Source organism: Cinclus cinclus, chromosome 6, assembly GCF_963662255.1.
Source record: "Cinclus cinclus chromosome 6, bCinCin1.1, whole genome shotgun sequence".
Taxonomy (NCBI): Eukaryota; Metazoa; Chordata; class Aves; order Passeriformes; family Cinclidae; genus Cinclus; species Cinclus cinclus.
The window spans coordinates 60,734,271-60,751,708 of NC_085051.1; the positions used below are offsets into that span (position 1 = coordinate 60,734,271).

Consider the following 17,438-nt stretch of genomic DNA (forward strand, 5'->3'; position numbering starts at 1 on the left):
CTTTTCCATCCTCAGCGATTCCACGATCGTGCTCCCGCCCCTCTTTCTGTCATTCATCTCGCCGTTTCTGTCATTTCCGTCCCCGCCGCCCCGTGAGGGGCCGTGCCCTCCCCGCCGCGCGGGGGCGCTGTGGCCGCGCCCCCTCCCCTGCTCTGCCCCGCGGCCGTCCCGGAGGGCGGCGGCCGCCGCTTTCCCACAACGCCCCGCGCGCCCGCCGCGTCCCCTCAGCGACCCCCGGCCCGGCCCGATCCTCATCCCGATCTCGACCCCGCTCCTCCCGGTCCCGGCTCGGCCCCCGGGGGCGGCCGGACCTCCCCCCCCCCCCCCTCCCACTCCCGCCCTGCGGAGCGGGGAGCGGCGCCGGGCATGCGGGCGGTGGCAGCGGGCCGGGAGGTGGGATGCTGTCGCGGAAGAAGACGCGGACGGAGCTCTCCAAGCCGGGAGAGGTGCAGGGGAAGTACGTGAAGAAGGAGACGAGCCCGCTGCTGCGGAGTGAGTGTCAGGGGGACCGGGGGACGCCGGCGCGGGGCTCCGGGGGCCGATCCCGAGGCCTTTGTGTGCGGGTCCGGCGGGCCCCGGAGCCGCGCGGCCTTGGCGGGGTGAGGGGTGTGAGGGGGAGTTACCCCGCGGATGTGTGCGGGGGTTATTTCTCCCTGAAAATGTGTGGTTAATCCTGTTGGGAGATGACGGAGGGAAGTTAAAACTGAAAGGAAGCCCGAGTTTCAAAGCGAGCCGTGCACGCGTTGGTCCACAGGCGTGCCCGAGCTCGGTGGGTTTTGTGGTTTTTATGATTTTGTCGGTCCCCCGGTTCCTCAGTTTCAGCAGGCCGGGGTTCAGGGGTTTGAAATGAACCGAAGAGATCGCCGGGCCAGGTTGGATGTGGTTTGGAGCAGTCTGGGATAGTGGAAGGTGTCCCTGTGGCACGGCTTGGGGCTGGGGGAGCTTCGGGGCCCTCCCAGCCCAAACCGTGGATCTGTGACCCCGCTCTTTCCAGAACGCGGTGGTTTTTTTCCCTGTCTGGGAACTGTGGAATGAGAAAACCGTCCCGCCAGGCAATTGCATAAAATCCCTCCGGGAGCAAATGCTGCAGGTCCTATCCATGACTCAACCTGGTGAGGTCACCTGCGATGCACGGATCTTCCCTGGCTCCCAGGACGCTACACCACAAATGCACTCTTGGAAGCGTGCTTAGATTTGGCTTTGTTGGTCTTTGAAGGTAACCCAAGACTGAAATGGGTTTGTTTGCGCAGAAAATAAATAAATAATTAAACAAATAAATAAATTTATTGCTGACGCCTTCTGGGGTGCATCAGATTTTAACTGTAAGAGTTTATTAATAAGAAGTAACTCATAATAGGAATAACCTCTTTCTAAGTGGAGGTTATCGTGTGTATTGGTTTAGCTGGAGGGAAACTACTTATTTATATCATTTTGAAAGTAAAAGTAGGGAGAGAAGGAATGTTTCACTTACTCTGGACGGAGGCAGTGAAACTCTGAAGGACAAAGTGAAATATCTCCATGATAATTTGAAATCTTAACGTGTATGGAATGCAGCGTTTTTCAGGCTGAACTTTGTGACTTTGGGATTAGTGGGGGCAATGTGAATTCTGTTCCTGTCTTGGATTCCTGTGGGCATTAACGTCTTGTCATTCCCAGTTTGTAAGGACAACATTCCCAAAGAAGTAGGAGCCAGGATATGTGGATTTTCCTGGGCATTACTATATTGTCATTCCCAGTTTGTGAGGACAACATTCCCATAGAAGTAGGAACCAGGATATTTGGATTTTCCTGACCCTTTTTGCAGAGAGACACGAACCCTGGCTGATGTAGCCACAGCACAGTGTGGGTGGTTTGGGATTTTTTTTCTCCTCGTGTGGTTTTTTTGATGGGTTTGGGGTCGGTTTGTTCGTTGCAGCTGCAGTTTTACTGGCGGAGCTGCTCTGTGGGGTGTGCTGGTTTCTGCCGCACCAGGACACTCTGCAGCGTTGCCATCGCCATTTGCACGGGCAGCAGAGGTGCCGTAAGTGGGTTCCACGCGTGAATGTCCCCAGTTTCAGTGTGTAAATCGCCGTGGCTGGTCCCACACCGCACAGGCAGAGTTCTTACTCGTCCCCCGTGCTCTCCTCAGATCTGATGCCTTCCTTCATCCGCCACGGTCCGACCATTCCAAGACGAACTGACATCTGCCCTCCCGACTCCGCATCCGCTGCCTACGGCGATGCAATCGTTTCCAGGAACCAGAGCTTCCTCCGGACTCCTGTGCAGAGACCTCCTCACGAGATAATGAGGCGAGAAAGCAACAGACTGTCTGCACCTTCCTACCTGGCCAGGAGTTTGGCTGAGGTGCCCAGGGAATACGGCTCCTCCTCGCAGTCCTTCCTGTCCGAAGCCAGTCCCGGGCTGGAGAACGGCGACGCCGGAGCCCGGGGCTATTACTACGATCATTTCTACGAGGCCCAGAGGAGACGGCAGCACGACGACTACAGGTATTATGAACACAACAGCGATCTTTTCCAGAGGATGTCCCAGAATCATGGGAGGCACACTTCAGGTAAGGATTCGGCGTTGCTTTTGTTCAAAATACGGTTTTGGTGAGAGTTGGGGTGCGGAGTTGTGTCTGGGTGTTTGTGGTTTAGGACAGAGCTGCTTTTTCATGGCATTTCTGGGATTTGGGTGATTGGAATTGAGAGTTTGTTCACACGTATCCAGAAAGGAAAAACAGACTTAAACCAGGATTATTTTCTTAAATTAATGGAGTAAGGGCAAACAAGTTTTGGGGTTTTTAATGCCAGGCATATGTACATCTCCTCCACACATCAGTTGCTGGCTAGCAAGTGATTTTATTCATTGAGGGGCATCTCCAATTTTCATGATGTAGAGAATAACCAACAGCTCTAAATTACAGCATTGCAGTATTATTATTGTTATGATTATCATTACATTTTAATTATCATCTTATATAATTTCATGGTTTGAATTTGACCTCAATAATTAAAATAATTCCCTATAAATAGTCGAAGGGAGGAATGACTGCTTTGTGTAATTAGCAAATTGGCATCTAATTAGTGTTGAAATTAACTTCCTAATCCTTGACAACTTTCTTTTAGCTTTTAAAATTATAAATATGCCTGCTCCCCCTTCAGTTTCACTGGAACTTGCCTTTGTTTCCTGAAACAAAACAGCAGAGGAAATATTCCTGTTCTGAAATACTTGATTCTGTCTTTGACACCTCAAAAACTATGCCCAAGGAAGAGTTTGAAACAAACATTTTAAACCTGTAAATAATGTACCTTCAGTATGAAGTACTTTGTCACTAGTAATCTGTAAACAAAATAGTAATTAGTGTCTAATAAAATAAATCTCCTGTCTAGAAAAAAAAAAATCTGCCAGAAAGAACATCAGCTTTTAATGCTGCTGACCTCATGTGTGGGATTAGAACCTGTCAGTGCTTTGTGTTTTCTTCACCACAGAAACACTTCCATGAAAAATGGAAATGCCAGCCAGGAATTTCTGAAATACTGGGGTTTAAGGCCTGCTACTTCAATTTATTTTTCCAAATGTTAGTATATCTGATCTACCTGGATTTTGTGTGTGCAAACCCTGCATCTCTGCCAGTTGTTGCTCACCCAGCAGTCATTAAAGATTTACCTGGTCCAGGTAACAAGCACTGGGGGTGTGTGCTGGGCTATTTTAGGGAGGAGGGGAGGATTTCACAAACCAGTCCATCAGTTTAACCTTCAGAATTAAACAGTAGCTGTGTCTGCTGAGGAGATTCCCAGAAAAGGAGCTCTAGCTTGGAAGTGGAGTTTCATATATCAAATTTTTAAAAGGAGCTCCACAGACATATTTTGCTCAGTTCTAGCAACATCTTTTTCCTAAATAGATTTTTTTCCTGCTGTTTGTTGACCTGTGCCCCCTCAGCCCTGGAAACCATCAAGGAGCTGCTCCTGTTTGCTTGGTTTGGTCTTTCACTCTCATGCTTTTAACATTTCATATTTTGAACAAATTCTGCACAGGTTTTGTGATGGGTGAGTATTTAATCTCGTGCACTCATAGGGAGAGACAGAGGTGAGCCTTTCAATTGCCAGTGTTTTCCCTTTCCTCCATTTTTTTGCATCTCCCTGTGAACTCTTAAAAGTCCTCTTTTCCTTTTTCTTAAAGAATTATGTGTCCCAAAATAAGAAAATTTTAGATTTTATTACTTCCTTTATCTCACCATTAAGCTTCTTTTTATTTGAGCCATCCATTGCCTTCTCACCTTCAGTGTTTTCCTTGAGTTGTCCAAATCTCTCTGTAATTCCTTGTTTCTTTTTCTTGCATTTCCAGAGCCTGTTGCTTTCACTCTCTTTGTGTAAATGACTTTTCTTTAGTTGTCTCCGTTGTTTCTGTTCACTGAGATGGCAGAATTGCCTGCAGTTCCAAATGAAAAGTCTGGGTTTGTAAATGCTGCCTCGTCCCCTCTCCCTCCTGTCCCACCCTCCCTCCAAAGGTGCCCTTGGTCAGTTCTGGTGTGTTTTGGGTGGATTCCCAGGGAAATGTTGCCTGGTGAACACGAGGTGTTCCTGCTTTGGTGATACTTCATGGTGCTCACGCTGAGATGATTTTTGGGAGCAGTCTGGAAGTGAAGGGGGCTGCCTGTGAATTTCAGCTTTCATTCAAAACCAAGATTCTCTTTGTAATTTGGAGAGGAGTTGCAAATATGTTCTAATCAAGACTTCAAAGTGTTCAGCCAAGCCTTTAGGGCAGTCCTGTGGTTTTTCAGCAGTTGTGTTTTAGCATTGCCATGTCCTTCCATAGGCATTTCTCCTTCAAGTCACGTTTTCTCTCTCATTGTGATCCACTTCTACCATCTCCTCCTTTCCATATTTTCATTCAGTTTGTCTCTAATTAGCAATTCAGTGCTGCTGATTTTCCTGACCAGTATTTTCAGTTTTATACGTTTAGCTACCTCTGTGGCATTTCTTAATTTATTTTTTTAATTATTATTATTTTTTATTATTAGTGTCCTTTTCAAACTTTTTAATTCTAAGAGACTTTACCTGTCTTTCCTCGCCATCTCTTTCCTCTCTTCTAGGTTAAAGTTTTGGGGAGGTCTGTGGTTGAAGTTATACCTACAGTGTAGATTGGAACTAACTTGTAACCAAGACCTCAGAGTTATTTGTACCTGTGTGAGCGGTAAGCTGAACCATTCTTCTGTGTCTATGAAAATTGCTGAGCTTGACATCAACACTGTAAAGGCACTTGCTGGTGGTGGATTGTCATGAGTTCACTGGGATGTCACAGGAGAAAAAAAAAACCAAAAAAAAAAAAAAAAAAAAAAAACCAAAAAATAACAATTTGACAGAGAACACAGCGTGCTTTTGGTTCGTCTCTTAAGTTGTACCCCTGAAAAATTGAAAACTTGTTTAATGTAAGAGCAAAATAAATACAAATTATGACATGAAGCCAGTTTAGAGCTGAAATAGCCATGTTTTAATCTTTCTGTGTGTACACTTCTCTCATTTTTAAACAAATGGCAGTTCCTGCCCTTTTCTTCTTTTGTGCTGATTTTGCAGGAATTTTGCAGCATAATTCTTGATGCTTTCAGAGTTCTTCCTGTCATTTCCTATTTGTGGATTTGTGCTTGGTTGGAACACCCCATTCCCACCAACAAAAGAGGTGCTTGTGCTCAGGAAGTTCCTTCAGATGCTTTGGAGTGGGTTAGGAAGGCCTGGGACCTGCAGAGCTGGCTAAACAGGAGAGTTATTGGGACTTCTTGTTGTTTTATTGTTACTTACTCTTGTAAAATTAAACAGTTTGTTCATCTTCTCTTCCTGCTCTTCACCCTGCTCTGATGAGGGGAAGGGAGAGGATTTTGGCATCCTGAAAAAAGACTCTCAGGACAATTGGGATAATTAAAGACAAACACTGTTTTGTAAAATTTGTTCTTCAGCTCTCGGAAATTTGGGTGAAGTCACTTGTGGGGAGTTCCTGGGCTGTGAAATTTCTCTGCATTTTCTACCCAAGTGGGACTTTGTCCTCTAGTTTTGCTCTTTCCCCCTTTATGCTGCTGTTGGGATTTCTCTGCTGCCCTTTGCTGGCCTGGAAATCTCTGCTCCAAAGGGCATGGACTTCTTTCCAGGCAGGGTTCCCTCAGAAAAAAAAACTCTTTTACTGGGCTGGGAAAGCACTGACATCATTTCCAGTTCCTTTGTTCCTTCCTAAACACAACTCCCTTGAGTGAAGAACACACTACAGATTGCTCACACTTGTGACTTCATTAAGATTTTTAAGAGAAGGAACTTCTTGCATTGATCGAGTGCACTGGAATGTGCTGCTCAAAGTTAAAATTGATAGTTCAAGACCTTAATTTGAAGATACTGTATTTTAGAAATAGAAGGAAAATTAAAGCCTCAGTTTCAATATTGATATTTCTTAAAAGCAACAGCTGAACCAAAAAAATACCCTGTTATCTCATATATTATATTATATTATATTATAACATTACAAATAGCATTACCAGATGAGGCTTGACAAGCTCAAAAGAAACCTTTTGAAAAGGTTTTACAAATGCATTAATTTAAAGAAATTGTTGCCCCTCCTTGAGATTTGATAGTGCCACTCCAGAAAATGCTCATCCCTAAGCAGGGGAAAGGGACATTTGGAAAAAGAGGATAATTTAAACAATTCTATTTCTTAAGAAATATTTCTTAAGAAAGCAGGAAGAATGAGAATTTTTTTTCTTGTTACAGAAAACCCTGAGAGTTCCAGTGAACATCTTGAGTTTATCTTGTGGTAGGGATCACATCCTCCACCCCAGGAAAATCCCAGGTTTTACACCAGATGTTTGTATAAAAACTCTTCAGCTTTTCTATTTGGGATCCATAAATCTGGTGCCAGTTCTTAATTCAGGGAATATCCCTGGTGCTTGCAGGAAAATCCTGTGTGGAGCTTTGGGCTGCTCTGAAAATGCTTTAGGGCCTCAGACTTCACCTGGAATTTAAATGCAGAAAAATGTAATTATTTTTTTTGGCAATTTGCCATGGAAAAGGCAGTCCATGAATTCAGGCTGACTTGGAATTTTTTTCTTTGGGTTATACTTTGGTAAAAACCACATAGGAATTTACTCTTCCAAGTGTTCTTTAGTCTTATTGTTGAACTTGCAGGAGTATATACATACATATATATATATATAAAAGCTAATTTTCCTCTTCTCTTACTGTTCAAAACTATAGGAGGAGCTTTTTCTCTTATGTGTGTATCCATCCTCCCACAAAGGAATATCTGAGGTTTATCAGGAAAACCAGCAAAAAAAATAGAATTTTACAGGAAAAAAAAAAATCTCTAAATTGTACTAATTGTTGATTTTCATGCCACAATGGGTTGATGGCCTTAAGGTCCTATGAATATCAACATCTTAAAACTTGCAGCACAGAGAATATTCCAGTATAATCTGTGATAAATGGGGAAAAATTATAGTTACAGCCATCAGTTTATAAGTCTTTGATTTCATGACCATGGAATATTATTCAAAACTGGTAATTTATACATCTGTACAAGTTTATTTTAATGGTTTGGTTCTGCTTCTTCATTCATATATGAAATCAAAATGGCAAAAGGAATGGATGAAATATTTGTGATCTGGTGTTCTTTTTGCTCTTTACCTCTCAGAAATTAAAAATAAGATGGCATTGGGGGAATCCATGTGTCAGGAAAACTTCAGTGCAGAGGATGGCACCTCTTCCAAATGTTGGGAAGCATTAACCCTTACCTTTAGTAAAAATAAATATCTATGGATTTGAGGTCAGAATTTAAGGAGAAGGAACTGGAAGAAAAATACAAGGATGTGCAGGTTTTAACAGTAAACAGGAAAAAAAACAGATTTATTTTTTTTTCTCCTCCCCAGTCAAGTTTGTGTGCTCAGATCTCCTGGCAGTGGTGATTGAGCAGTCACTATTTACACATCCATGGAATCACATCCCTAAGATTCAGTTCACTGGGGAAAATCCTGGATTTGTTCAGCCCAAGCACAGCATTTTCCAAAGCTGAAATGTTTGGGTTTTGTCAGTGGCATGAGGGGCTGAACCAGCTTCCCTGCCCCAGCCTTTCCAAAGGTCAGGAAGCCTCCGGGATGTTTCTTTTGTCTGGAATTAAGGTCTAGGTTGTTCAATCCCAGTTAAAGATGGACACAGCCATCAGCTTCCCTTTATAATGCTGACAAATAGGTAAGTACAGGAGGAAATCCTTTAAGGCCAAAGAGTTCAGAACATGACAAAGCTGGAAAAAGATTTATGAGTGAGCACAAGTTTTAAAGAACAGTACTCAGGGGGAGTTTTAATTTTTTATTTATCCAGTTGTTTTGGAGCCTTCCTGTAACTTCATCTTCAATTATTATTATATTTGGTTAGGATAGAGCTCACCCAAGTATCAGGCTGTCATTTTAGATGAGAGTGACTCTGCCTTTCCCTTCTCTCAAAAAATAACCACACAAAAATGTTATACCTGAAAAAAAAGGAGGAGGGGGTGTATTCCTGTCAGTAAATGGGGGGGGGGGGAGGGATTATTTCTGACTTCTAAAAAAGTGGAAAAAGTGGCTCCCAAATCCCTTCTGCTGGCTGTGGGAAATAGTGACACACAAACTCTGGTGGAATGGGATTGAATAGATGCATTTGGCTGTGGGATGACAAGATAATTGGAATTTCTTGAAAACCAGGGAGTTTTTAACTGTAGAACTGTAAGAGACTGGAGGGAACTCCTTAAAATGAATTTTAATAAAGAGTTCACTTAAAATGGATTTTAAAAGAGAGTTGAATTTAGCCCAGCACATCCAGCAGGTAGAGAATTCCCAGGGATGGAAAGAAACCTGCAAAATTCTCAATTATCTCACTGTTTTTTTGTGGCTGGGTGTCTTAGGGGTGGTTTTTAGGAACTTTCTGTACTTGCACATCTGGCTTTTATTTCACCCAGCTTCCCAAGTATCCCTGGGAAGGGATGGGACAGGAGCTGTTGCTGTAGTCATCTCTCACCCGATAGCTTGTAAAACCTCTGTGTGTGTTACAACAAATCACATATTTCAAAGTGCTGCTGAGCAGTCTCTTCAGTTTAGTGATGGATAAATCCCAAAAGTGCTCTGTTTCCAGGGAAAAGGTGGGAATTTAATCAGCTGCTGATGCCTGTCAGCTCTTGGACCCCAACCCTGCTTGTCCCTCCTCCCTTGTTCTACCTTGTCCTGTTGCTGGTCTTGACTGGTTCACCTGAAGAGCTTTGTTGGGACTCGGGGATTTTTCTGGATTGTTTTAAGTTCTGAGTTTAACCCGAAAGAGAGCTGGGGGGGGGAGGGGTGTGTGTGGTGTGATTATTTTGTTGAAAAATGAAGCAACCATAACAATTTAATTACAATTCCTTCAAATCTTTCCCTAAACCCCCCATCTCCCTTCATTGTAGGCATCGGGAGAGTTGCTGCTACATCTTTAGGAAACTTAACAAATCATAGTTCTGAAGATTTACCTCTTCCTCCTGGCTGGTCAGTGGACTGGACTATCCGAGGAAGGAAATACTACATCGATCACAACACCAACACAACCCACTGGAGCCACCCCCTGGAACGGGAGGGGCTCCCCCCGGGCTGGGAGCGCGTGGAGTCCGCGGAATTCGGGGTTTACTACGTGGATCACATCAACAAAAGGGCTCAGTACAAACACCCCTGTGCTCCCAGGTGAGCCTCCCACCTTCCCTGCTCCCCTCCCCCTGTGTTTAGTCCACTTAAGAGCTGGCTTTGCATCAAATACAACAGGCAAAAAAAAAAAAAAAAAAAAAAAAGATACTTTCAGCTTTGCCCGTTGTCAGATTTTTAGAAGGTCGGGTTTTGTCTGAAGTTGAGAGGCAGGATGTTGCTCTTAAATCAAAGCAAAACAGCAAAGTTGCTGAGAGCAGAACTGTGCTGCAAACTGAAAGGAAACTTGATCTGACGTGCCTGGAGATGCTCTGAGCAGCTGAAATGTGAATTTAGTCTGGAATGAAAATGGGTATTTCAGCTACTCGTAATTTAAGAGTGAAAAAAGATTCATACACACCAGATCCAATGTTAATTATTAATACACACCAAATTAACAGTTAATCATCAGTATGCACCAAATCTGTTAATTATTAATACGCACCAAATTAACAGTTAATCATCAGTATGCACCAAATCCAATGTTGTTAATATACACAAACCCAATGTTAATTGTTAATATTCACCAAATCAACAGTTAATTGTCAATATGCATCAAATCTAACTGTTAATAGTTAGTACACACCAAATTAACAGTTAATTGTTAATACTCACCAAATTATCAGTTAATTGTCAGTATGCACCAAATCTGTTAATTGTTAATATACACCAAATTAACAGTTAATTGTTAATACACACCACATCTAGCTGTTAATTGTAATTTTCTACTGCTCAGTCTGTTCTGCTGATACCCAGGAAGAGAAAGTTCTTCAACTTGTGGCACAAAAAAATAAATATATGGGAATGTCTTTATATGGAGTAACTTTGATCAGCTGCTGCCTGAATACATCATCTGTTCTAACTCATTACATGGTGGATTATGTGAATTAATAATTCTGAAATGTTTTAAAAACAGCTCCAGTGCTCTGTTCTGTGACACTGTCCCTGTGTCTCTGTGTGCAGTGCTCACAATGAGCTGTCCCTGTGTCCCTGTGTGCAGTGCTCACAGTGAGCTGTCCCTGTGTCCCTGTGTGTCCCTGTGTCCCTGTCCCTGTGTGCAGTGCTCACAGTGAGCTGTCCCTGTGTCCCTGTCCCTGTGTGCAGTGCTCACAGGGAGCTGTCCCTGTGTCCCTGACCCTGTGTGCAGTGCTCACAGGGAGCTGTCCCTGTCCCTGTGTCCCTGTGTGCACTGCTCACAGGGAGCTGTCCCTGTCCCTGTGTCCCTGTCCCTGTGTGCAGTGCTCACAGGGAGCTGTCCCTGTGTCCCTGTCCCTGTGTCCCTGTCCCTGTGTGCAGTGCTCACAGGGAGCTGTCCCTGTGTCCCTGTCCCTGTGTGCAGTGCTCACAGGGAGCTGTCCCTGTCCCTGTCTGCAGTGCTCACAGGGAGCTGTCCCTATCCTTGTGTCCCTGTCCCTGTGTGCAGTGCTCACAGGGAGCTGTCCCTGTCCCTGTGTCCCTGTCCCTGTGTGCAGTGCTCACAGGGAGCTGTCCCTGTCCCTGTGTCCCTGTCCCTGTGTGCAGTGCTCACAGTGAGCTGTCCCTGTGTGCAGTGCTCACAGTGAGCTGTCCCTGTGTCCCTGTCCCTGTGTGCACTGCTCACAGTGAGCTGTCCCTGTGTGCAGTGCTCACAGTGAGCTGTCCCTGTGTGCAGTGCTCACAGGGAGCTGTCCCTGTCCCTGTGTCCCTGTCCCTGTGTGCAGTGCTCACAGGGAGCTGTCCCTGTGTGCAGTGCTCACAGTGAGCTGTCCCTGTGTCCCTGTCCCTGTGTGCACTGCTCACAGTGAGCTGTCCCTGTGTGCAGTGCTCACAGTGAGCTGTCCCTGTGTGCAGTGCTCACAGGGAGCTGTCCCTGTCCCTGTGTCCCTGTCCCTGTGTGCAGTGCTCACAGGGAGCTGTCCCTGTGTCCCTGTGTCCCTGTGTGCAGTGCTCACAGGGAGCTGTCCCTGTGTCCCTGTTCCTGTGTGCAGTGCTCACAGGGAGCTGTCCCTGTCCCTGTGTCCCTGACCCCGTGTGCAGTGCTCACAGGGAGCTGTCCCTGTCCCTGTGTCCCTGACCCTGTGTGCAGTGCTCACAGGGAGCTGTCCCTGTCCCTGTGTGCAGTGCTCACAGGGAGCTGTCCCTGTGTCCCTGTGTCCCTGTCCCTGTGTGCAGTGCTCACAGGGAGCTGTCCCTGTCCCTGTGTCCCTGACCCTGTGTGCAGTGCTCACAGGGAGCTGTCCCTGTGTCCCTGTGTCCCTGTCCCTGTGTGCAGTGCTCACAGGGAGCTGTCCCTGTGTCCCTGTCCCTGTGTGCAGTGCTCACAGGGAGCTGTCCCTGTGTCCCTGTCCCTGTGTGCAGTGCTCACAATGAGCTGTCCCTGTGTCCCTGTGTCCCTGTCCCTGTGTGCAGTGCTCACAGGGAGCTGTCCCTGTGTCCCTGTTCCTGTGTGCAGTGCTCACAGGGAGCTGTCCCTGTCCCTGTGTCCCTGTCCCTGTGTGCAGTGCTCACAGGGAGCTGTCCCTGTCCCTGTGTCCCTGTGTCCCTGACCCTGTCCTGTCCTTGCAGCGTTCCCCGTTATGACCAGCCTCCCCCCGTGTCGTACCAGCCGCAGCCCCCGGAGCGGAGCCAGGCCCTGCTGGTCCCTGCCAACCCCTACCACAGCGCCGAGATCCCTGACTGGCTGCAGGTCTATGCCAGGGCTCCTGTCAAGTGAGATTCTGCCTTGCCTTTTTCTTTTCCTTTATGTTTCACACTGAAAACAAAACAAAAAAAAAATTGTATTTCCATGACTGCCAGTAGAGCTTGTGCTGTGTTTGGGTTTTAGCTGAGGGTGACAGCGTGAGGGAGTTATACCAAGTGTTTATCACATTAATTTGCTTTCTTTCAGGCATTACTTGAAGTGATCACTTGTTGAAGCTCACTCAGCTGGCAGGAAGCTCTGTCAGAGAGTGAAGGATGTGTTGTGCTTTCAGAGTATTTACAAGAGTGGTAGCACATGCTCAGAAAATATGTGAAACATTTTTAGGGTGGAACTTCCTCATGTCTCTAATTTCTTTTTAAACAGCACAGCTTTTCCTTCACCTTTAAGAGTTTTAAATCCTATAATCATGAAATGGTTTGGGATGGAAGGAACTTAGAAATCATCCATTTCCACCCCCTGCCATGGCAGGGACACCTTCCACTGTCCCAGGCTGTTCCAAGCCCCAATGTCCAACCTGGCCGTGGGCACTGCCAGGGATCCAGGGGCAGCCACAGCTGCTCTGGGCACCCTGTGCCAGGGCCTGCTCACCCTCACAGGGGAACAATTTCTTCCTAACATCCAACCCAAATTTACATTTTTCCAGCTTAAAGCCATTCCCCTTTCCTCCATCCTTGTCCAAAATCCCTTTCCAGCTCCTTCAGAACAAATACTGGCTGACAGCTACATTTCTATTTCTATAGTTCCGTTCAAGAAATTGAATTAACAACTAAATGGTAATAAAAAGTCATTTTGTCAAAAAAACTGCTACAGGAACAGGGAGTCTCCTCCAAAAAAGGGTTTGAGTCAGCATAAAGAAATGAGATTTTCTAATGGGTGCAGCTCTGCAGAACAGTTACACTGAATAGAAAGCAATAAAAATCCTAAATACGGTTTAATGATTATTAAATCATGTGCTGTTCATAAGGAGAATATGGAGAAATTTAGTTTTACAGCAGTGAGGTCAGTCTATAACTGCAAATTCAGGCTGTGGTGTTCATTGACTTCCACTAAAGAAAAAATTCTTTTATTACCTGCTCCTAGTAACTACAATTTGAATGAGTTTTATTACTTCTTGTGACTGCTGGGTTTTCCAGCAGCCCATAAAAATTTAAATTGCCCTAAAATCCTCCAGAACACTGAGGCTCCACACTTAGTTCCTGTAGCCTGTAGGATTTGTTTCCTAGAAATACTTCCAGGTTTTGGCTGCAGCTCCATTCCTTTATTTAGGTCTTTGGCACATCCAGACAATGTAAATTTAAATAAGTTCAGCCTGTGCTCTGTGGATTATTTTGGATATTTTCTTGAAAGTCAAGAAACAAACATAAGACAAACTAAACAATTCATCAGGGATTTCTTTATATCAAGTAGGCTGAGACAAATTATTATATTTTTAATTATCAGCACAGCTTTGCACTGAAAACATTGGTTTTATTTTGTCAGGATGTGTTACTTACCCCTGGCACTGTAAATTGATGTAGCTGTAAAACTCAGTTGTTTTTGTTGAGAGAAGTAGATAATTATGGAAAAAAATTAGTAATATTAGATTTTGTTTTAACAAATTTCTCTAGAGGATAAGAATTTGGGTTACAAAAAGCCTGATGGGGAGTCCAGTAGGTGTTAACCAAAATAATCTCTATGTATAGGAAAAAATTCTTTCCTGTGAGGGTGGGGAGGCTCCTGATGAGTGAGAAAGGAGAAGGAGGGAAAGGAGTTGTCCATGTGAACTCCAGAATGCAGAGGTGCTCCCAAAGGTGGCTGTACCTGGAAACCTTCAAACTCTCCTTGTCAATACTGAGCTCAAACTCCAAACAGCTGCAATTTGTTATTTTTTTTTTTTTTTTTTTTTTTTTTTTTTAAAATTATTTTAGCAGTGCAGCCCTGTCAGGATTAGGGATAACTTTAGTACAGAAGCTGCTCTTTAGGCAGTTTATAGAAGCTGTGATAGGTTTTAATAAAATACTTAAAATTCCTCAGAGCATCTTTGGAAGTCACCTGCAGGTCCTGGTGGTTCTGTGATGCCTCTGGAACTTGATGACCTTTCAGAGGGAAATGCCATAAATTCACTGACATTCCCAAATTTCAGCCTTCGCTCAGGTGAATCCATCTTCTCCTGTTCTGGAATAGTCACAGCAGGCAGCTCCCTATTTCCAAGATGAGGAATTCAGATTGTGGCTGGATTGTGTGAGGAAAAAACAGGAAGCGAGGGAGGAACCATTTCAGGGTTTGCATTAAATATCTACTGTAGATTATTGCTGCTAATTGAGCAGGAGGGGTTAATTGAAGAGGATAAGCAGCCAAGAACTCGTTACAGCTGGATTGGGAAGAGCTGATGGAGAGGGAATGCCAGTGTCCCATCCTGTGGGAGGGACCTGAGCTGCTGAAATCATTCATTTTCCTGTGTTACTGTGATTTCAGCAGGTGTCTTACACCAAAATGATTTTCCAAAATGATTTTCCATAGAATCCCAGAGTGCTTTGGTGTGGAAGGGACTTTAAAACCATCCCATGAGCAGGGACACCTTCCACTGCCCCAGGCTGCTCCAAACCCCATCCAGCCTGGCCTTGGGCCCTTCCAGGGATCCAGGGGCAGCCACAGCTGCTCTGGGAAGCCTTCAGCCCTCACAGGGAACAATTTCTTGCCAATATCCAATCCATCCCTGAGGCTTTGGCCAAGGAACATTCCAGGAGCTCACCCTGGGATCCTGCAGGGCTGGGCAGGAGGGGCACAGGGAGCTGGGCACACCAAGAGCTGCTGTGGCTGTGATCATAAATCAGAACCCCAGAATGGATGGGCTTGGAAGGGACCTCTAAAGATGTTTAGTTCCAATCCCCCTGGAATAAGCAGGGACACATTTGGCTTTCCCAGGCTGCTCCAAGCCTGTGTCCAACCTGGCCTTGGGCACTTCCAGGGATCCAGGGGCAGCCACAGCTGCTTTGGGAATTCCATCCCAGCCAGGAATTCCCAATTCCCAATATCCCATCCATCCCTGCCCTCTGGCAGTGGAAGCCATTCCCTGTGTCCTGTCCCTCCATCCCTTGTCCCCAGTCCCTCTCCTGGAGCTCCTTTAGGCCCTGCAAGGGGCTCTGAGCTCTCCCTGGATCCTTCTCCTCTGCAGGTGAATATTCCCAGCTCTCCCAGCTGTGTTTTCCTGTGCTGGTTTATTCTGGTCACTTAAGGGGGTGTCCTGCATGCTGGAGTTCTTCGGTGTGTCAGGAGGGATCCATTCCATCCCCCAAACACAACTCCCGCGTGTTGGCGACCAATCCCCCGAAACAAAACCCATTCCAACCGACTCAGCCCACGCTGGAGAAACCTCTGCGCTCTTCCCTAGGTACGACCACATCCTGAAGTGGGAGCTGTTCCAGCTGGCCGACCTGGACACGTACCAGGGGATGCTGAAGCTGCTGTTCATGAAGGAGCTGGAGCGGATCGTGAAGCTGTACGAGGCGTACCGGCAGGCGCTGCTGGCGGAGCTGGAGCAGCGGCAGCAGCGGCAGCAGCGCTACGCGCAGCAGCACGCCGCCAACTACTGAGCTCCCGCGCCCGCAGCAAAACTGCTGCTCTCCTTGGAAAAGGCAGCTTTTTTTTGGTTTGTTTTTTTTTTTTTTTTTTTTTTGTTCTTGTTGTTGTTGACGTTGCACCTTTGTTATTACCCCCCTCGAGTATTTTTCTACATGTATTATGTGTTGTTTATAAAAAAAAAGGTGGAAATTGTTCGTTAATCTTTTTTTTTTGTTTTGTTTTGTTTTGTTTTCCGTGCCGGGAGTAGTTTTGTTATCCTGAGAATCCAGCAGTTCCAGATCGGTCCCCTGATCCTCGATCTCTTTCCTGCCAGTCAGCTGCAGTATTAAAAGCTGGCTGTGTATTTTTTTTTTTTTTAAGGGCAATAGATGCAACTGTCATGTCCTGGCTTCCAAACGTTGTCCAAATCCTGACGCCTCGTTCAGGGTATTTGTTTGCCGGGGATTTGGGATCCCTCTCCTGAGAGAGCTCAGCTCTTTGTTTACAGCTTTAATGTACAGAACCAGCCCCGGGCCCGTTCAGTCACACCAGGAGCTGATCTCACCCTTCGGATCCCAGCGCTTCGCTCAAGTGAAGCCTGAGTTGCCTTATTTTTTACTTTAGCTCATTAGTACTCCAGATTTACTCCTCATTTTCACACTGATTACTCAGAGGGGGAACACTGTACCTTCCTAAAGACCAGGATCTCTAAGCAGAGTGGTTTTGATCCTACATTTCCCAAAACCTGACCCGCTCCAGTTGGAAAGGCAGTAAGCGGTGTCTGACCCACTGTGCCACCCCACGGGGAAAATCAGGGATGTAACAGCAATTACTGGGTTTTTTTAATGAGCTTTTGTCTTAAAGCTCCTCACTTGGGGAAAATTTTTAATTGTCCAGTTACCCTCCAGTAATTTAATTTGGTTCATTAATTGTCCTGATATGTTATTTATGGGTTCTTTTCAGTGCAATAAACACTGCAGACAAAAAAGTACATTTCTTGTAAATCCTGCGAATTCAATAAAAATCATTTTGTTCGATGAACGAAGGGTTTGTGTGGGTGATTTGTGGCCTTTTAGAACATCAGATAAACCATCCTTACCAGCAGTAAAAACCCCGTGGGCTTGAGATGATCGTGGCACCAAGCCCTGGGTCTGACCCTCAAAACATCAACTCTGAAATCCCAAATCAAACCAAACACGTTGAAAACCCCAGAGACAGATAATAAATCCCTTGCCTAGATAATAACTCTTCCCTGTAGAACGAACTTCTTACGAACCAAAAGCAAACTTTAATAGTCCTGACAATAAAAGAATAGAACTGTACCACACGTCCTATGCACTATCATGGATAAATATGTACAGGAATACAGTGAAAGTTCCTCCAGCACAGCTACAAAGTGACACTTTGTGCAGACAAACAGAAACGGCCGCGTTCCTCACAGCACCCTTCACAGACCATAGCAGAAGTGCCCTTACAGTGTCCGATAAAGCAAGTTAATACATTTTAATTACGTTTATGTAATTGAAC

General features: G+C 45.4%; 1 protein-coding gene across 1 annotated transcript; it reads left to right on the forward strand.

The window, feature by feature from the left end:
- The first annotated feature begins 398 nt into the window (after positions 1-398).
- Positions 399-16,915, forward strand: SAV1 (salvador family WW domain containing protein 1). The gene is made up of 5 exons (XM_062495035.1): positions 399-492; positions 2,129-2,551; positions 9,424-9,694; positions 12,236-12,379; positions 15,742-16,915. The coding sequence occupies exons 1-5, from the start codon at positions 399-401 to the stop codon at positions 15,941-15,943; spliced, it is 1,134 nt and encodes a 377-aa protein (XP_062351019.1). The 3' UTR covers positions 15,944-16,915.
- Positions 16,916-17,438: the final 523 nt, after the last annotated feature.

Coding starts and splice junctions, on each gene's coding strand:
- SAV1 (XM_062495035.1), top strand. CDS start 399: ATGCTGTCGCGGAAGAAGACGCGGACGGAGCTCTCCAAGCCGGGAGAG. Junction 493..2,128: donor GACGAGCCCGCTGCTGCGGA/GTGAGTGTCAGG, acceptor TGCTCTCCTCAG/ATCTGATGCCTTCCTTCATC. Junction 2,552..9,423: donor TCATGGGAGGCACACTTCAG/GTAAGGATTCGG, acceptor CCTTCATTGTAG/GCATCGGGAGAGTTGCTGCT.